Here is an 18087-nt window from a genome sequence, read left to right as displayed (position 1 = left end):
GTTTTGCACATATGTATTCATAACAAATTAAATGCACACAGAACCGATGGCAGCTTGATGGAATTTATTTTCCCTGAAGAAGCACGTTTCAGTTTCTGAAACTTTGGAAAAAAGTACCTGCACAACTCTTCTCAGTATAACAGAGCACAGTCAATAGTTACCACTTCAAACTACTAAGAATGTTAAACACAGTGCAAAGAAAATGCAGTTAAAGAGGGAAACGCGCATGGAGATCTCTCAATACTTTGATGTCGACTCTGAACTAAAAACTGAGAACAAATGCTCCCTCCTCTCTTATATAGTTTTCTCCCAGCCACCCAGAAATCTCTAGTAATTTCCATTTCTCAAAATCACTGGAAGGCATATACAGTTAAAATTACATATAAGAGCTGGATCCAGTTACATATTGGGATTAATTACAGTCATACAGAAACCAGAACAAAATGTCACCAAGTTTGGAGACTATGTACTCTTTCTCCCCAAATTTGGCAACAAAAATTAGTCATTAAAATCATCGCCATCTTGGTGATATCTCACCAATTTAGCAAAAGAGCTGTTTACCTCAGTGTTAAATAGACTTGCACCAGGATCATTACTTTTCCAGAAGAGCATTTACTCTCTTCAGACTTTTCATGTTACTTTATGCAAAATATTTATTAGTATGTGCATTTAATTTTGTTTTATGTCAATATGCAGTGCATAACTCAGTTTACCCACATAATAGTATGTACATCAATTTTAAATTTAATTTTATTGCATTTAAAAGTATTTAGATAAATAAAAGCTTTTCTTTCCCTACTTGGAATTTTCTTATCAGGGCATAAAAGCATTACAAAAGAAAGTTAGTCGAAGAACATAAAATTTAGAATAGCTAATTAAATATTAATATATTTGACAAATAAATCATCATATAAATAGTTTACTCAACTGAATCATTCATTATACATTAAATTTAAATCAATTTGGAGTTCTTTTGAAATGACGTCGCTATGCAACATGAAAACCTCCTGGAAACTCTCATTTTTCACATTTCAAGGGGGGCAACTGCAAGCGCATCTTTGCAGTTAAGTGTGACTTTAAATATGCAGCAATGAGCAATAACATAAATTAATATTAAAAAGATGTTGCTGTAAGAGGTACTACTTTTAATAAAAAAAAAGGATTTTTTAAAATTTTATTTTTCACCCAGTTTACTCATTTGCTACATAATCTTTTGTCTTGGATTTTATTTTGTTCTAATGGAAAAGTATATGCTTCAGTGGATTTTTCTAGTGTTTTATAAAGTACAAATATAACTTTTCTCTTTCTTTAAAATAAAAGTTGTTGCTCTAAAATTTAAATATATTGTTTTCAGTTTTCACTCCCTTTATTTTTAAACATTTGGCCTTTAAAAATTATTTTAAGGTATGGTTTCTGCAATGGATGATTCTGTGAAAGCTATTGTTTCTGCTCTGGAAGCCAAAAATATGTTGAATAATTCAATTATCGTTTTTACAACTGATAATGGAGGGCCTGCTGCCGGTTTCAATAATAATGCTGCTTCAAATTGGCCTTTAAGGGGTGTGAAAGCAACTCTGTGGGAAGGTGGAGTTAGAGGCATATCATTTATATGGAGCCCATTATTGAAAAATTGTGGTCGCACATCAATGGAAATGATGCACATCACAGACTGGTTGCCTACTTTGTATCATGCTGCAGGTATCATGCATTTTTAGTACATATAGTATTATTTTCATATACTTTTAAAGTAATGAAAGTTGTAACCAATTTTGTGACTATCTAAAGATAAAAATTGTATTAAAATAAATTTTAATATTTATATTTTACTTGTCACATTTAATTGGAATTTAGAATTAAATTTAGTCATCAAAATAATCATTTTTATTTAACAAGGAAGTTTTAATTTGAGTGCTTTTCCAATTTACACAGCAAAAAAGTTGCATGAAAAGAGAGCTTTTTTAAATACATTAAGTAATGCGAAGGTGAAAGTGTGAAAATTGTGATAATACCTATGTAAAATTTTATGGATTTGAGTGAATTATAATTCTAAAATATGAAGTTATGGCTCTGAAATTGTATATATGTTACCAGGAAAGTCTGAAATCTAGCAAGGCTATTTTAGGCAAAATATGAAATTATTACTATTTCACACACATTTCCTAGGCATTCTATGCACTGCTAAATGACAAACCAGCAAAGTATGAAATGCATCACCAGTTAATTTCGAATAATATGTGGCAAGTCATGCAGAGTCGTAGCTAGGGTTTTCAGCGCCCAGGGACAACTAAAGATTTTGCGCCCCCTACTGCTTGCCAAGGATGGAAAACTTTTAATTCTAAAATGTTGTATATCAGTTTGGTGCCCCTTGTATTCTGCGCTCAGGAACAGATGCCCCCCTCTAGCTATGCCCTTGAAGTCATGGGACTTTTAATGCTTCCCTTAGGCACAAGATTTTACCTTTTGCATTTTACGCTTTGTTCAGGAGTATCAAAATACATGGTATTTATATGTGAATTTGTTCAATAAAATATTAGGCATCCATTATAGTGCATGACAATGAAAAGTAGTGTGGAAGAAGGAATCATGCAACAATGCATGACCAGTAGACAGACTACAATGATTCTTCTATGAATTGTCTGAAATGGGAATTCATGCTGGGAAAAAAAAAACAGTGTGCTGTTAACTAAAAAAAACAGAAATTAATATAAATGATGTGAAAAGAACCAAGATGACTGCTATGAAGAAGCCATGGGACATATCGTTATGACTTTCCTTCTACATATTTCTTGCTGAGTTGCTATGGTGTGATGATAGTGGAAATAAAAGTAACATTGTTTATCCTGTTAAAGAAGGCATCAAGGCTATGCAGTATTACATCAAACCTTTCAGTTATTTCAAATGATTAAGCTCATTTGGCTATTTGATGCACAGTACATGAAAAAATGTTGAAGAAATTTCAACTGAGTACAAAAACATTGCATCATGATAATGAAGTGTACATCCAGCTTTGTAAGCCTTTGCTGGAAAAAAACAGAAAAGTGTTAAAATAGGCATTGTTGCAAAACCTGTGTTTTTTTTTTTCTTTCTTTTCTGAATTTAATTCCCTTTGCCAGGTAGATCTCGTCGATTTCCAGGCTCAGTCAGACAGAGAATACAAGTTTGTATGATGAACCAAGATCATCTCAGAAAATTTATGATTCGTAAGGCTCTGATGTTAACCCCTTAACTGCCGCGGAAAATGTACAAGATTCATTTCCCCGTGCCACGGTTTTTCACACAGGCGCGCGTAGTTATCACACAGGCGTTATGCGATGTATTAGGCGGAAAATAAGTTCAAGTTTTACTTTTTAAAAATTGTTTACTTAAATAAAGAATAAAAGAAAAAAATGAATGCTCAAAATTTAATGTTTTGAGTAAAAGTATAATAAAAAGATGTAAGTATAATAAAAAAGATCCCTAAAATGGAGTTTTGATCAATTCATTTTTAGACCAATAAATTGTAATATCAGGTTTCAGTGTTATACCTTGTGAAATCAGTATGTCTAAAAAAACATATATTTCTTCTGAACTGCTTAAATGCTACGATTTTGTTCTTGATTTTTTGTTTGTAAGATGTTGGTTCATATACTCGTCTACAAAACGGTTAGTTTCAGTAGCAATATGAAGCACGAGCAGTTCATAAAAAAATAATTAAATGGGTTTGAAACATCCATTATATCTTTCTTTATTCCTGCAACCTAGTACAAAAAGTAACGAAAACGGAGGACACAGAATTAAAAAAAAAATTTTACTCAAACAACACCAGCCAATACCACGCAGTCATTACTTTCACCTCTTTAGACACACCACTCTCTCCAATTTCTCCCCACACTTCTCTGAAATAGTATCCTCCTTCGCGTACTTTGTCAAGGTCCTTGTGGTGTTGCATTCCAAAGCTTTGCGAATAATTTTACGGGTAGCAGCGCAAAGCAAATGATAGTAGTTTGGAAGGGCGTATATATACGCCCACGGCAGTTAATGCATCGGCTGAGCAAGGCGTATATATACGCCCGTGGCAGTTAAGGGGTTAAAAAGCGTGGAAGAAGTAGTCTACAACCCAGTGGACATGTTCTTGTTGTTGGGGCACTATCTGTTTTGCAGCCTGACAATTGTAGAGAATGGTTGGAAGTAATTTGGTGACAAACTTGAAGGCATTTTGGAAAACTCAGAAAATCATCCATGGGAAGCCTCAAAATGTAAAACATCATACTGTATCATACTGATAATCTCAGTCAGCTTAGGAAGTGCTACTTATATTCACAAAGGCAGGGTTGGCCACTTACAAAGCCAGGGTAGTGTCAAAAGAACTTATCAAGATATTGAAAATATACTTTTTATTTGGTTTCAGGATAGCAAATCTGACTACTGGAGTGAGGACTTTATTTAGTTTATGAAAAATAGAGCTTACCATTCTAGGATCAAAAGAATACTAGCATATGAAGCTGTTTTGGGTTGCAAACTTAAAGTAGGTATTGCAATTTTCACAATATTTTTTTTTTTTTCCCTCCTATCCCCAACATGCTTTAAAAGATACAAATGCAGAAGAACAGCTAGGGGAAAAAAAAAATGGGAAGCTTCCAAACATTGCAAAAAAGATGAAACTAAGCCTCTTATGCAAGAAAAATAACCTGTTAAAAACATGTATAAGATTGTAGTCAATAGTGGATTAAACCAACATCATGATGATAATAAGATGCTCACCAAAGAGCTTTGCATTTCTGCTACCTGTTGTGTGTATTTAATGTAAACCAGCAATACACAGGCATGCAGAAAGTATTATAAACAATACATACCTTCTGCAGCCATCTTAATAGAGACAAAATGAATATTTTATGCACTCTTTGCTTCAAAATGCTGCGAAAGCTATAAAATATAAATGCTGTGTAAGGTAAAATTAATTCTAAATTAAATCTGGAAATACAATCCCAGAAAACGAAAATGATTTTCAAAAAGAAATTTCCCATTGTTTCTTTGGGTTATTTCTGAACTTAAAATTTCTCTCTAGTCAGTTGTAATAGCTCAATCCAGTGAAAGTGGAACCATGGATTCACTAAGTATGTGTAAAAAATAGTTCCAAAAGTATAAAATGCTTTTGTGTGAAAAAAGTAATGAGGTGTAATTTAAAATGACATTCAAGCCTACCATATTGCAACAAGTACATTAATTTTAATTTCTTATTTTTAATATGAAATTTTGCATTTCTTATATTTTCTGTTTAATGAATGTATTTTTAGTAAAGGTCTTTTTATGACTCTGTTTAACTTTGTTTAACTTTTTATAATAAAGTGCAATTAAAAATGAAATTTTCTTTTATGATGCAACAAATAGTTGAATGATGCAACAAACTTTCATATTGTTGCTTTTTTCTTTTCTTCTGACACCAGTTGTTACATTATTTTCTTTTCCTTCACATTCCTACGGGGTTCATATGGATTTAGAGTGAATAATAATGACACTATTTGATAAAGTATCGAAACACACTTTATTAGCCAATATTAATCAGGACAGCTCCAAAGTCACTTTTACAGTCGTCGAAGATCTACTATAAACACTCGCTGGAACAATCAGCAATACAGCCTTGAGGTTATCAGGCTATCACGGTGAAGACAGCTTCACTGCAAAGCACCAGAGTACAGCTCCCGACTCTGCTTGGTCGTCCTTGGAACTCCACTTACTCTCGAGACTCTCTACGCTGCAACTCGCAATCCACTTGACACACAGAGCACAGCTCCTGACTCTTTGGTTCAGTCATTCCTGGAGCTCAACACGCTCTCTCGACGATGCACTAAGAGACTCCTTCAGTGCACTTGACGACCCACTCGGCACTCCTGCCCTGCTGTCAACTCGATCGACTCCGCAGGGATTGACTCGCTAGACGAGACACGAACACGGTACTAACTAACTCCCACTCCAGATGAGGCACTCTGACTAGCCCTCGATGAAGCACACTCTCTCTGACTGCGGACCAGCAGGGTTTATATAGCTTTTGGCTGGTGTTTGAGAACAGTCTGGGCTAAACCGGTAAGAATTCGTTCCAGAAGGTTCTCCATCTGTCCATGGTATATCGCCAATTTCATCGCAAAATGGAGGATTTCTCACCAAATGTGGCAACCCTGCCTTCCCTTGCCATTTTATGCCAAATCTATAACTGCTTTGCTGGGAAGCCATCATGCGACGCTAATACATTTCGTAACACTGCCTTCTCCCGAGGACTGCAAGTCTGGGGCAGTACAACCCTTGGTCAGAAGCCAAATTCGATACAATCAAAATGCTTTAAAACATACAGATATCATAACTAAAGAAGCAATATTTACACTATATACAAGTTAAATACACAAATTAAAGGTATAAGAATTTTAAATTATGTGAGGTAAAGTTCAGAAAGAATTTCAGTCTCAGTCTTTACATTTATTTCTACCCGTGTCAAATAATTTTCCACTGCAGTTCTCAGATGCATTTCTGTTTTGCATATCACAGTCTGAAGATTCAGTCCTTTGAGACTTTCCATCCACAGAAAGATCTGAAACAGTTTGTTCACCACTTTTTAGTTCATTCGCAGCATGCATACAGTTCATCTTGGTATTTTCAGCAGCTGGTACATGCTGATTTACCTCTATTTCCTGAAAACCATTTCTGATGTTTACATCAGAAGCTTAGAGTCATGAACGGAATCTCTCCTCGCATAATAAAACATCTGGAGAGTCCTGTTTCTTAATTTCATTTCAACACTAAATAAAATGCCTTGTTATTGAAGGAATAATCATTTCAGCATAAATTTGTTCAATCAGTAATTTGGCTCCGTTGCTGCGTATCTACTTGGTACACATCTCAAACTGAAACATTCCACATAGATACATCGTTGATCTGACGCCAACCTGGTGAATCATTATTTATTATACTTTCCTTTCATCACCGCATATCTATCAAAACATGACAAATAGAGTGAACATTCCACATAGATACATCGTTGATCTGACGCCAACCTGGTGAATCATTATTTATTATACTTTCCTTTCATCACCACATGTCTATCAAAATATGACAACTTGAGTGTAGCGATGCCTAAACAATTTTTCTTTTTTTATGTTAGTAAAAGAATAATAAAGGAGTATGGTAACCTTTTATGTTGGCATTACGCTTGGCGATGATTACAGATTTAAGTTAAATGCGCTAAAAAATGTTGACGAGGAAAAATTTACTAAAATTTTTTTTCCATATACTAAAAATAGATTTTGTTGATGATACTCATAGACCCAAGGATTACATTTAGGGCTATTTAAATTAAGAATGACTGATTTGTTATTTACATAAACCCAGAACCAGCGCCAGGGCTCGTATGAGTGCACCAACTTGCAGAATTTAGGACCCACAGAGACTGTATCAGGCAAGATATCTCAATAAGGCTTACGTCGGCCCTCAATAAGGCTTACGTATATGTGGGAATTTATTTATTCAGAACTTTGATAACCTTAAGCATATGCAAAAAATAGACATAAGTATAATAAATAACTAAACTTATACAATTCAGGCTTAATTGTCTCAGTGCATGATAGAAGCAATTAAATTTAACGGAACAACTTGTCGTTAGTCCCCAAGCTCATGATGCATAACCAAATATGTATAGTGAAAGATAGCTGAATTTGAAGATGATAGCCGCTGGTTTTAAAGGTTTTCAGGTATTGCAAAATAAAGGTGAAGTTTTCCAGTTAACGGATTTTGTAAAGAAATGTGGAGAAGCGGTAATAAATGAAGATGATATAAAAGGAGTTTTTCAGTGTGATGAAAATGTTTCTCAATCATCAATTAATGAATGTCAAAATCTGTAGTATGGTTCTAGATCCAGAAAATACCACTACTGATAGTGAAGAAAGTGACAGAGAAGTTACTGAAAACGAGAAAGTTTTGATTGACAAGTTAGTCGGAATTCTCAAAACAGCAGTTACAGGACTTCGACAATGTAACTGAACAAGAGATTATGTCTGCCTACAGAATTAAAGAGAAAGTATTAGCACAAAGAAAACGAAGCAACTTAAACAGCTTACATTGAAAGAAATGATTAATAAGGTAAACAAATAAATATTAAGCTTTTTTTTTTTTTTTTTTTTTGTAAATTTTGATACCTTTTAGACTTTAGATAATAAATATTTCATTATTTTATAAATCACGATGTCATATTTTTAATTTTATAATTTCTACATGCCATCTTACTAGATTTAAAATAATGATCTAATATCCAAAAAAATCCCAAATCTGGAATTGCTGAAGTCCCGGTGAGTCCGAATTTCAAACTTTGTATTGTATATACACCAACAGGCATAAATCCTTATGAATTCAAAGATTTAGTTGATAAAAAACAAAGAATTAACTGTTAAACAAAATTGTTGATTCCATTATTCTTTGAATGATGAAAGTATTATGGAATAGTTTTCAATTTTTTGTAATTTTTTACTTCCTTTTCTGTTGGAGGTTTCCATGTTCTGAGTCTTCCTGTATAGCTGGCTAGATATATGCTTCCAGCTGAAATTTATTATAAAAAGAATAAGGGTTATATATTGTAAGTAAAGAGATAAGTGTTTATGAGAGTTATTTGCATAAAAATGGATAGTTTATATTTTTTGTATGCCATCCACTAATAAATCATTAAAAACAAGCAAAAAATTAGATTTTTGTTTAATAGTGGAATTTTTTTTTGTTTAATAGTGGAAGTGCCTTCTGAAAGTTTTGTAGTGAGTAGCAATGCTGTGTGACTAAAAGATGTCACAGATGTACCACTGAGCTGTCATTGTGCCATGGATCACTATTAGAGACAATGTGATGTCCTGTAATGGCAACTCATACCATCCCACCAGCTCTGGATCTGTAGTGTAGCTGTAAAGGAAGAGTAGGACTGAGACATTCACCGAGGATCTTACTCATGTACATGATTGTCATCACTGCTCAAACTGAATCGCGATTTATTGATGAAGATGACATGCTTCCATTTAGTTGCAGTACAAACCCATCAAACGTGACACCACTCCAAATGGAGGTGAGGGTGGGTGGATGTCATTGGCAGCACACACAGTGGGTACCTCGATAACAAATATCCTTCAGCCAGGCACCTTGTGATGATACAGACACAAGGGCCCATACTGAAAGTGTTGTATGTGTCTAGATAATGGACAACTGATACAATTGGCACTGTTAAGTTCATGTCAAGTGATATGATGGTCTCCTGGTAATAGGTCTACCAAGGGTTCCTAAACCTGGCTGCCATGTATGTAAACTATTGGACCATATAAAAAGTCTCTGCGGTTTTTTGGTACATTTTTAACAAGGATTTTCCTTATTGAAGATAAATTTTAATCAAATGCATATTGGCCATTATTATGTATGATCTTTTGCCATTTTTGGGAGTACTTTCATAATTCCATCAGTGTAGAACTTCTGTGGTTTATTGTCGAAAAACTTCACCAAGTGATTTTCAGTGGCGTTTCGGTCAAGCAATTTTTTACCATCAAGAGAGTTTTGCAAAGACTGAAACAAATACTAGTCAGACGGTGCAAGGTCCGGATTATACGTTGTTGCATCACAGCTTCCCAACCAAGTTCTGTCACTTTGTTCCAAGTCAGCAAAACTGTGTGTGACTTTTATTGAAAATCGTGACTTTGGTACATGTATGAAAAATGTTATATGCATTTGTAATTCTCAGTAAGCGTTAGGCTTAGTGTGGCGGATATATGTTGACACCAGGCAATTGGTGCACCAATCACTGAAGTCTTTCTGCCCGCCGAGGAGGTGAGCTCGCCGACTTTTGGTTCACCAAAATTGAAGTATTTCTGCTCATTAGTCGATTTGTTTAATCTCCGCCCGAAAATTTTAATTCCTGCTTAAAAAATTATTTTGGAACTATTTAAAACACAAAGTGAGATGGTTCGTCCAAAAAATAAAGAGACTAAGGGGCAACGCCCCGACAATGAGACGCAGTCGCCCAGTGCTCCAATAACAGATAAGACACAGAAACAGAGCAGTACATGACAGCTAGACGTTGATATAACTTTGGTAGATGCCAGTACAGAGTATCAGGAGGCTTCAGAGTGCTATACTAATCTAATTGGATATTTAAATAGAGACGACATTTCCACAAAAGCAAACAAAAAGATACGAGGTTTCTTTGACCATATGTTAAGAATAGTCTCGAGGCAGAGTTACAAAATTGCCAATTTGGAAGGACGAATTGAACAGACTAAGAATATAGAGACATATATCCAAGGAATAGTCGCCACTCAAAAGCTGTCGTATGAAGAAGTTGCAAGATCTCGACGGCCATCCAGAAGTAGTTCTAGATCTAGACGATCACAATCAAGATCATGGCAAGAGACAGAGCATGTATTACTAGTCTATCCTAAGACTGAGGGTAGTACATCCGACGAGGTAAAGAGAAAGAGGTAAGGAGAAGCTGGTGAAGTACATAGATCCAGGGAAACTCAAAGTAGGCGTCAAGAATATAAAGAGAATCAACAAAGGAGGGCTCCTAGTAGAAGTTACGAAAAAGGAAGAACTGGCAATACTTGAAGATGCCCATAAATGAAAATCGGAAGCTGAAGGACGTAGTGGAGATGAAACATCCACAAAAAAGAAACCCCAGAATAATAGTCTACAATGTCAACGAGAACATTAATAAAGACGAGATAGTAAACTTCATTAAAACACAGAACACCGACCTAGCAGAAAGTGAATTAGAGGTTCTGTTCGCCATGAAGGACCGCTTTGGACAGCACTGGGTTCTATCTATAGACCCAGTAGCTTTCAAGATCCTTATGGAAACGAGGAAGTTGAACATACAATGGTCAAGAAACAACGTAAGGAAGTTTATAAAGGTTTTGCAATGCGTCAAATGCCTTGGGTATAACCACCCAGCGAAATATTGCAAGGAAGATAAAGTCTGTGCCGGATGTGGCTCCACAGACCACGAGAAGACCAATTGTGACTAAAAAACAGTCAACTGCACAAAGGTGAATAAACGATATAATACAGGCCTCGATGCCCAACATGATAGCCGAGATAAGAAATGCCCATGCTACCTAAAAGAGCTCAAATGACTAAAACAACGAACATATTATGGATAGTATCCAAATAATCCAGATTAATCTTAAGCACTCCAGGAGTGCAACAGACAACTTAAAGATAAATTTTGAACAGAACGACAAACCCAAAGTAGCATGTATCGAGGAACTGTACACAGTACAGAACAAACTGTACGCATTCCCCACAAAATATCGGAAGTTCTACTCTCGAACAGACGCAAAAACTGCAGTGATTATAGCGGATTCAAATCTCCCAGTTCTGGAACATTTCAGCTCTCTGAAGATTATAGCGCTTGCAATAGGCAGTGACTCAAGATTTATACTAATCACGGTATACTGTCCTCCATCACAAGACATTGCACCAATCCTGACAACCCTAGAAAGGTTTATACAGGACAATAACAACATGACTACAATAATTACCAGAGATTTCAATGCCAAAAGTCCCCTATGGGGCTCACATAATACGGACACACGAGGCCTCAAAGTATGCGAATTCATTGCCAGCACTGGACTATCGATTGTCAACAAGATAGGGGATACGCCAACCTTTGCAGGAGTAAGTGGCAACAGCTGGATTGACCTCACACTTATCATAAGTAGAGACAGAATCCGGATCGATAATTGGAAGGTAACGGACGAAGCAAACAATAGCTATCATAATAATATCTATTTTGACGTCTCCAGCATTCATTACCCAACATGGAGAAGATCGAAAATCAATGTACGACATACCGACTGGTTAAGTTTCAAAAGGTATGTCTCAAAATCTTTAGCTGACCTAGAAATCTGACAACTATCGAAGAAATCGATAAATATGTAAGAGAAGTTACCACTAGTCTTCACGAGATCTATCAAAGAACAGTTCTCTCACATAACTCGAAACCAAGATCGCGCACCTGTGGTGTGCATCCATGGTGGACAGAAGATCTCACTATTCTCAGGAAAAAGGTTAGAGCAACGAGGAAAAGATTCCAAAAAACAATTAGAGAGGAAAGGACCCATAACAGGCTGCTTTACCAAAGGCTACGTCCACAGTACCGGCAAAAGATGTATAAAGAAAAGAAAAAAGCATGGGACATGACATGGAACAAAATCACTGTCAGCTCTCCGTTCGGAACATACTTTGATCTAGCTAAAGGGAAGAGCATGGATCCATTACAGATAAGGTCAGTTCAAAAAGAAGATGGCTCAATGACGAGCACAATTGAGGATACAATTAGAGAAATCATGAGGTTCCATTTTCCAGAAGACGACCCCCAACGAGGACTCTACATATCACGCAGATATCCATGCCCAATCAACCAAGATTCCAAACTCGGAAGACGATCAGCCATTCACACTCGAAGAAATGCAACGTACGATAAACTCAACACGCCCAGGTAAAGCTCCTGGGCTGGATGGCCTCACGATTGAAACCATTGAAGAGCTTAGGCTCGCGGACGACAAACAAAATCTAGCACTCTTTAACAAGTGCCTTGAATTAGGTTATTTTTCAAAGGAATGGAAAAACACAGAGCTAGTATTGTTCCAGAAAGAGGGAAAACCAAAGTTCATGCCCAGTTCTTACAGACCTATCTGCTTACTCTCAGCGTGGGGAAAGGTCCTTGACAAGACGCTTACACAGAGATTAACATATTACCTGGTCAAAAACAAACTACTAAAACCCGCCCAATTCGGGTTTACTAAAGGGAGGAGCACTACTGACGCCCTCAACCGTGTTCAAGACATCATCGTAAATAACAGACAAAATAACCTCCATACGTCTATAATATCGCTTGACGTAGCTTCCGCATTCAATAAACTATGGTGGCCAGCACTCAAAACAAAACTAAAAGACCTGCGATGTCCAAAGAATCTTTACCAACTGATCACAAGCTACCTCACAGAACGTCAAGTGACCTACAAAAGAGACGGCTTAAATATCACGATGAATTACCACAAAGGAGCCCCACAGGGGTCTAATATTGGACCCATCCTGTGGAACATAATTGCAGACTCAGCGCTGAACATCAACTTTAGAGACAGTGCCAAGATACAAGCTTACGCCGACGATATTTTACTCATAATAGACGGAAGCAATAGGAGAACAATAGATCGTAAAGCAGACGCAGCACTCAAATTGCTTACAAAATGGAGTCAAGACAACAAACTGTGTTTCAGTATTGAAAAGACACAGATGATAGTCTTTCCAAAAGGTTCAAAAATAGACGCGAATCCACCACGCATAAAGTGGGAACGGCATCCACTGCGACGCCAGGATACCATTAAATACCTCGGATTCACGCTTGATAAGAAGCTCACATGGGTATCACATCTTACGGAAGTCTGAGATAAGATGCATCGAATCATCAATAAACTAAACAGGATAATCACAGACAAGTGGAGCCAAAAGGGGCACCTGTTAAAACATCTATTCCTTAATACAGTTGAACGCATGATCGTCTACGGCTGCCCAGTCTGGATGAATGGCACAGCAAGAATATGTCAAAAACTACATCAAATACAGCGAGTAATCCTGTTAAAAATCACCAGTGTGTATAGCACCACGTCAACTGCAACACTTCAGGTTTTAGCTGGCACGCTTCCACTTGACCTAAAAGCAGAATTAGAAAGATCAATCTGTCGACTTCTGCATTACAAAGAGGACCTTCACACTAAAGAAGATGTACATCTATCCTATGTCAGCATAGAAAGCTTCCAAGATCCCCCTGACTTACACCCAGGAGATCTACCGATCCTTTCCTGGTGCAAATCGCCACCCTCAGGACAACAAAGAGAGATTTTTTCTGACGGTTCAAAAATTTCAGGACGAGTAGGGGCAGCGTTCACGGTCTTTTCGAACAATGAAGAAATTTATCAAGCACAATTCCATCTAAGCAATCATGCTTCAGTCTTCCAAGCGAAGTCCCTAGCACTCAAGGAAGCAGCACTATGGTTAGGTACGCAACCAGCAGCTCACACTTCATTCTTCAGAGATAGCATGAGTGTTCTGAATGCGCTGAATTCCTTTCCTCCAAAACATCCGCACACGGCAGCACTTAGACGTTAGGCTCTTCCATACCTTTAAAGATCAACTGGATAAAAGGACATACCGGGCAGAAAGGGAACGAACGAGCGGATGAACTAGCTAAGACTGTAGCTCCCAAACCAGAAATTGACAAGGAAGTTCCGCTTTCCGCAGAAGTTGCAAAAAGGCTCCTCAAGACAGCATTTTAAGAGACATGGTCATCACGATGGCAGGAAGAAGAGACAGGAAGATTTACTTACAACATCTTCCCAATACCTTCTCTTAAGAGGCTGAAATGCAACCGACTCTTCCTCCAAGCCTGTACCAACCACGGGAAATTACAGACCAGCATATTACAGACATTACATCCCAGCATATTACAGACGATTCCTCAGACGGGACGTCAACTGTTCTTGCATTTTTCGCGGGGAAGACACGGACGCACTTCATTACCTGCTCTCCTGCCCTCTGACAGAGCACCTTCGACAGCAGTTCTTTCCTTCCCACTACATCACATATCCTGTGAATAGATTGTTCACGGACTATTACTGCAACAAGAGCATCTTAGAGATAATGAAGCAAGTGAATGAAAATAATTATATCCAAGAAACTACAGATTAATGTAAAATGTAGAAAGGCAGCCTAACCGTCAGATTGCTAGCAATGACGAGGATGACTTCCTAACCCTGTAGTGCCCTTAACTTAGTTTGGCGGAACAGGTTAAGTAAAGTGACCACTGCTCATTGTCATGATGGAACACAATTCCCTTTCTGTTGCCCAATTCTGATCACTTTTTCTGGATTGTTTTGTCCAAATGGTCGAGTTGTTCACAGTACAGGGCTGAAATGGTGGTTTTGCTAGGTTGCACACCATAATGAACAATTCCTAATGTGGCATCCAAACATTAAGCGTCTTTTTTTAGCCTGCTCTTTTCAAATGATTCCAAACTGTCATGTGGTTGATGTTTAGTGTCTCCTATTTCCTGATAGGTTGCGTGCTTGTCTTGCTCCATCAGTAGCAAAATTTCATCAACTTTTTTAGTGACTGGCCGACCAGAGCGAGAATTATTTTTGACATCAAAATATCCAGAATGGAATCGAGCAAACCATTCCTGGGTCCTTTGTTCACTCACAGCATTCTCACCGTACACTTCACTAATTTTTCGGCATGTTTTTGCAGCGTTTTTACCTTTTTTATAGTAAAAAAGCATCACATAGCATATTTCTTCAGATATTTCACTCATTTTCAAATCAATATAACTTTTAACATGAGCAAAGAATTAGAAAACTGTCTTCACAAACAATGGAGGCTGAATTTCGCCTTTCAAGCACGTGTTTGTTTGAGATAATCGGGTGAGTGTTGCTGAATATATAGGTATCAACACCATCTAGTGGCAAAAAACTGTGGAGACTTTATATGACCCAATACTCCTTGTCTGCTAGCCCCAACATTTCTTCACAGTAAATTCAGAACATCCTAAAGGGTAACTTGCTGAGCTTACCACTCAGCTTTCATTATCCCAATGATTCTTGTTTCTCAATATCTGACAACTGATTTTCTTGTCTTTAGTGGTCATCCTTAGTGAAAAAATTAACAATATTGTTATTGAAAAAGTGTCTCTCTGCAACAGATTAAGCTCAGGCAAAATACCTCTACAAACCTTTTTTATGCATAAAGGAAAACAAAGTACAGTATCTTCTATTAGTATTGCACAGTGTGAAATCATGCTATATTTCTAATCATTTGTATATCTGCCTGATATGCATCTTCAGGAAAAATTTGTTATTATCCAACAATTACTCTTCAATGCACAAATTTTTATTGCAATGAATATATTTTCCTGCATTTTTGCAACCTTCTTCTTTTTTCTTTTTCCTTCCTTAAGTAATTGTAATGCAAGGAAGAGAAAAAAGGAAGGAACCTAAGAAAGAGAAATTGCAACCTCTTCCTTGGTAACTGTAATTTTTTTTTCCTTATGTATTATAAAAAAAAAATAATAATGCTGAATTGCTTTGCAAAAGTTTTTGTAAATTTATACCTATATCCTCAATTTGTATCGCCTTTCCTGCCCTTGAGCGACCTCTTAAGTTATATGCTTTTCAGCTAAGGGAATACAAGACCTTAGGTCGACGAATTTTTTACATCCAATATGACCAAATAGGAGCAAGCTCTTTTGGCAAGTCTCATTATAAAATATATAGTCACTCAAAATTATTAATTTTAATTAATAATTATACTCAAAATTATTAATTTTAATTTTGCAATAGTCCTTTTTATTTCTCAATTTGGCTATCTCCCTTTCTGTTCTAAATTGTTTATAACAATTTTCAGGACTGCATCTTTCCATTTCATGTTTGCTTATATAATCCTCCTGCATAATGGCAGCTTGTATACAATTGTAGACCCAGAATTTAAACAAAGGAATCTAGTTTATAAATACCGTTGCTATTATTGCTCAGCTTCCTAACTTTCACTCACTTCCGCTTTTCTTGATCACACATTCATAAAAAGAAAACTCAAAATTATTATCTTAAAATCAGTGATATAGAAGTGAGAAGTATGTTACAGACATTATAGTTCCCATCAAGTAGTTTTGTTTAAAGTTATATTGGTTTTGCTATTTTGAGAAAAACATAAAAAATTATCATTGCTGGAATGAAAGCTTAATAATTCAATATAGAAAAGATTTTGCATTTATAAATTTCGAGAGTACACTTAATTTCATTATTTTGCTAATAATGTGTGTTTAATTTTTTCATTGCTGTAAAGTAAGTAATTTATTAATCCATGTAATATGGAATTTAAAGTGTAATGAATTCTTTGTAGATGACTTGAGATTTGAAAAACAGCTACTTGGATACTTAATATGAAAGAATGGAGAAGAATAGCTTTTAGCTGTTGCTTTAAACACATAATTTTATCTTTGTAATAGAACAAGTCTTAATATGCATAAACATTTCAGAAGCATTATATATGGGTGCAAAATGCACCTCACAGTTTTATACAGCTTGCATCTTAGACAAATGACGAAGTGGAGCAACAAAGTGATGCATCTTAGCACCAGCAAAGAAAAGTGGGAAAAAAGAGGCTGTGCAATAGTAGCTCTGGTATTTGAACTTGATGTCTTTGTTTAAATTGGATATGAGCTGTGGCAGTGAGAAGGATTACGTGAGCAAGCATGGAATGGAAAGATGCAGTCCAGAAAAATTATCATAAACAATTTAGAATATAAAGGGGAGATAACCCGATTAAAATGAGAAGGAAAAAGGAATTACCAAATTAAAGTTAATAATTTTGAATTACATATTTTATATCTTCTATGTATATACATAACTGTGACAGAAATTTGTTAAAAAATTAAACTTAATTGGAACAAATTGGTGACAGTTCTTAACTCTTTGCGGCACAGTGTATCCGGTCTGGACACACCCAAAAATTTCCTTCTGTACACATAGAAAAATTGAATGAAAAAAGATTTATAGGTTACTCTGAACCTTCTTTATTTATAGTAGATGGCACTCAACACAAACCAGTCCATATATTTTAGCCATGTTTAGTTTTTTATGACTCTCATTTTTCAAAGAAATCTTCCAGATTTTTTTTAGGGTATGAAAGGAATTGTTTTAAAAGAAATTTCTATGTTATTTTTTTGGCTGAATTTTAATCTCCTTATTTTATAGTTTTAAATTTTTACCTTGAAATCTTGCCTAAAATCAAACAGTGAACCCTAGGTGTGCCCAGAGTGGGCTCACCGATAATCTAGGACAACCGAGAGTCTGTATTCTTTGTTTCTCCGCATCTCATCGATCAGTTCATTGACAACAATGCTCATTTCAGCACTCTTTTTGAAGCTCTATTCAATCAGTGTGCCTGGGCACACCCACAGAATTAAAAGATAAGTGATGAATTAAAAGATAAGTCACAAAATTTTACTTGTGTACTCCTCTAGGCCTAATTAGACTGCCTACATTT

General features: G+C 36.2%; 1 protein-coding gene across 8 annotated transcripts in view; it reads left to right on the top strand.

The window, feature by feature from the left end:
• LOC118198770 (arylsulfatase B-like) overlaps positions 1 to 18087 on the top strand; it is a 53718-nt gene that overhangs the window by 27304 nt on the left and 8327 nt on the right. For 7 of the 8 annotated variants that reach the window (XM_035370539.2, XM_035370538.2, XM_035370535.2 and 4 more), the window contains one exon: positions 1405 to 1698. The exons of the other annotated variant lie outside the window; for it this stretch is intronic. In XM_035370539.2, the coding sequence (XP_035226430.1) occupies positions 1405 to 1698 (294 nt within the window). The remainder of the gene's footprint in view (positions 1 to 1404; positions 1699 to 18087) is intronic. 8 annotated transcript variants of the gene reach the window in all.

Source organism: Stegodyphus dumicola, chromosome 3, assembly GCF_044657685.1.
Source record: "Stegodyphus dumicola isolate Sdum_Otavi_A_Nest chromosome 3, ASM4465768v1".
Classification (NCBI taxonomy): domain Eukaryota; kingdom Metazoa; phylum Arthropoda; class Arachnida; order Araneae; family Eresidae; genus Stegodyphus; species Stegodyphus dumicola.
Note: the sequence above shows the minus strand (reverse complement) of the source record. Positions and strands in the feature narration are given on the sequence as shown.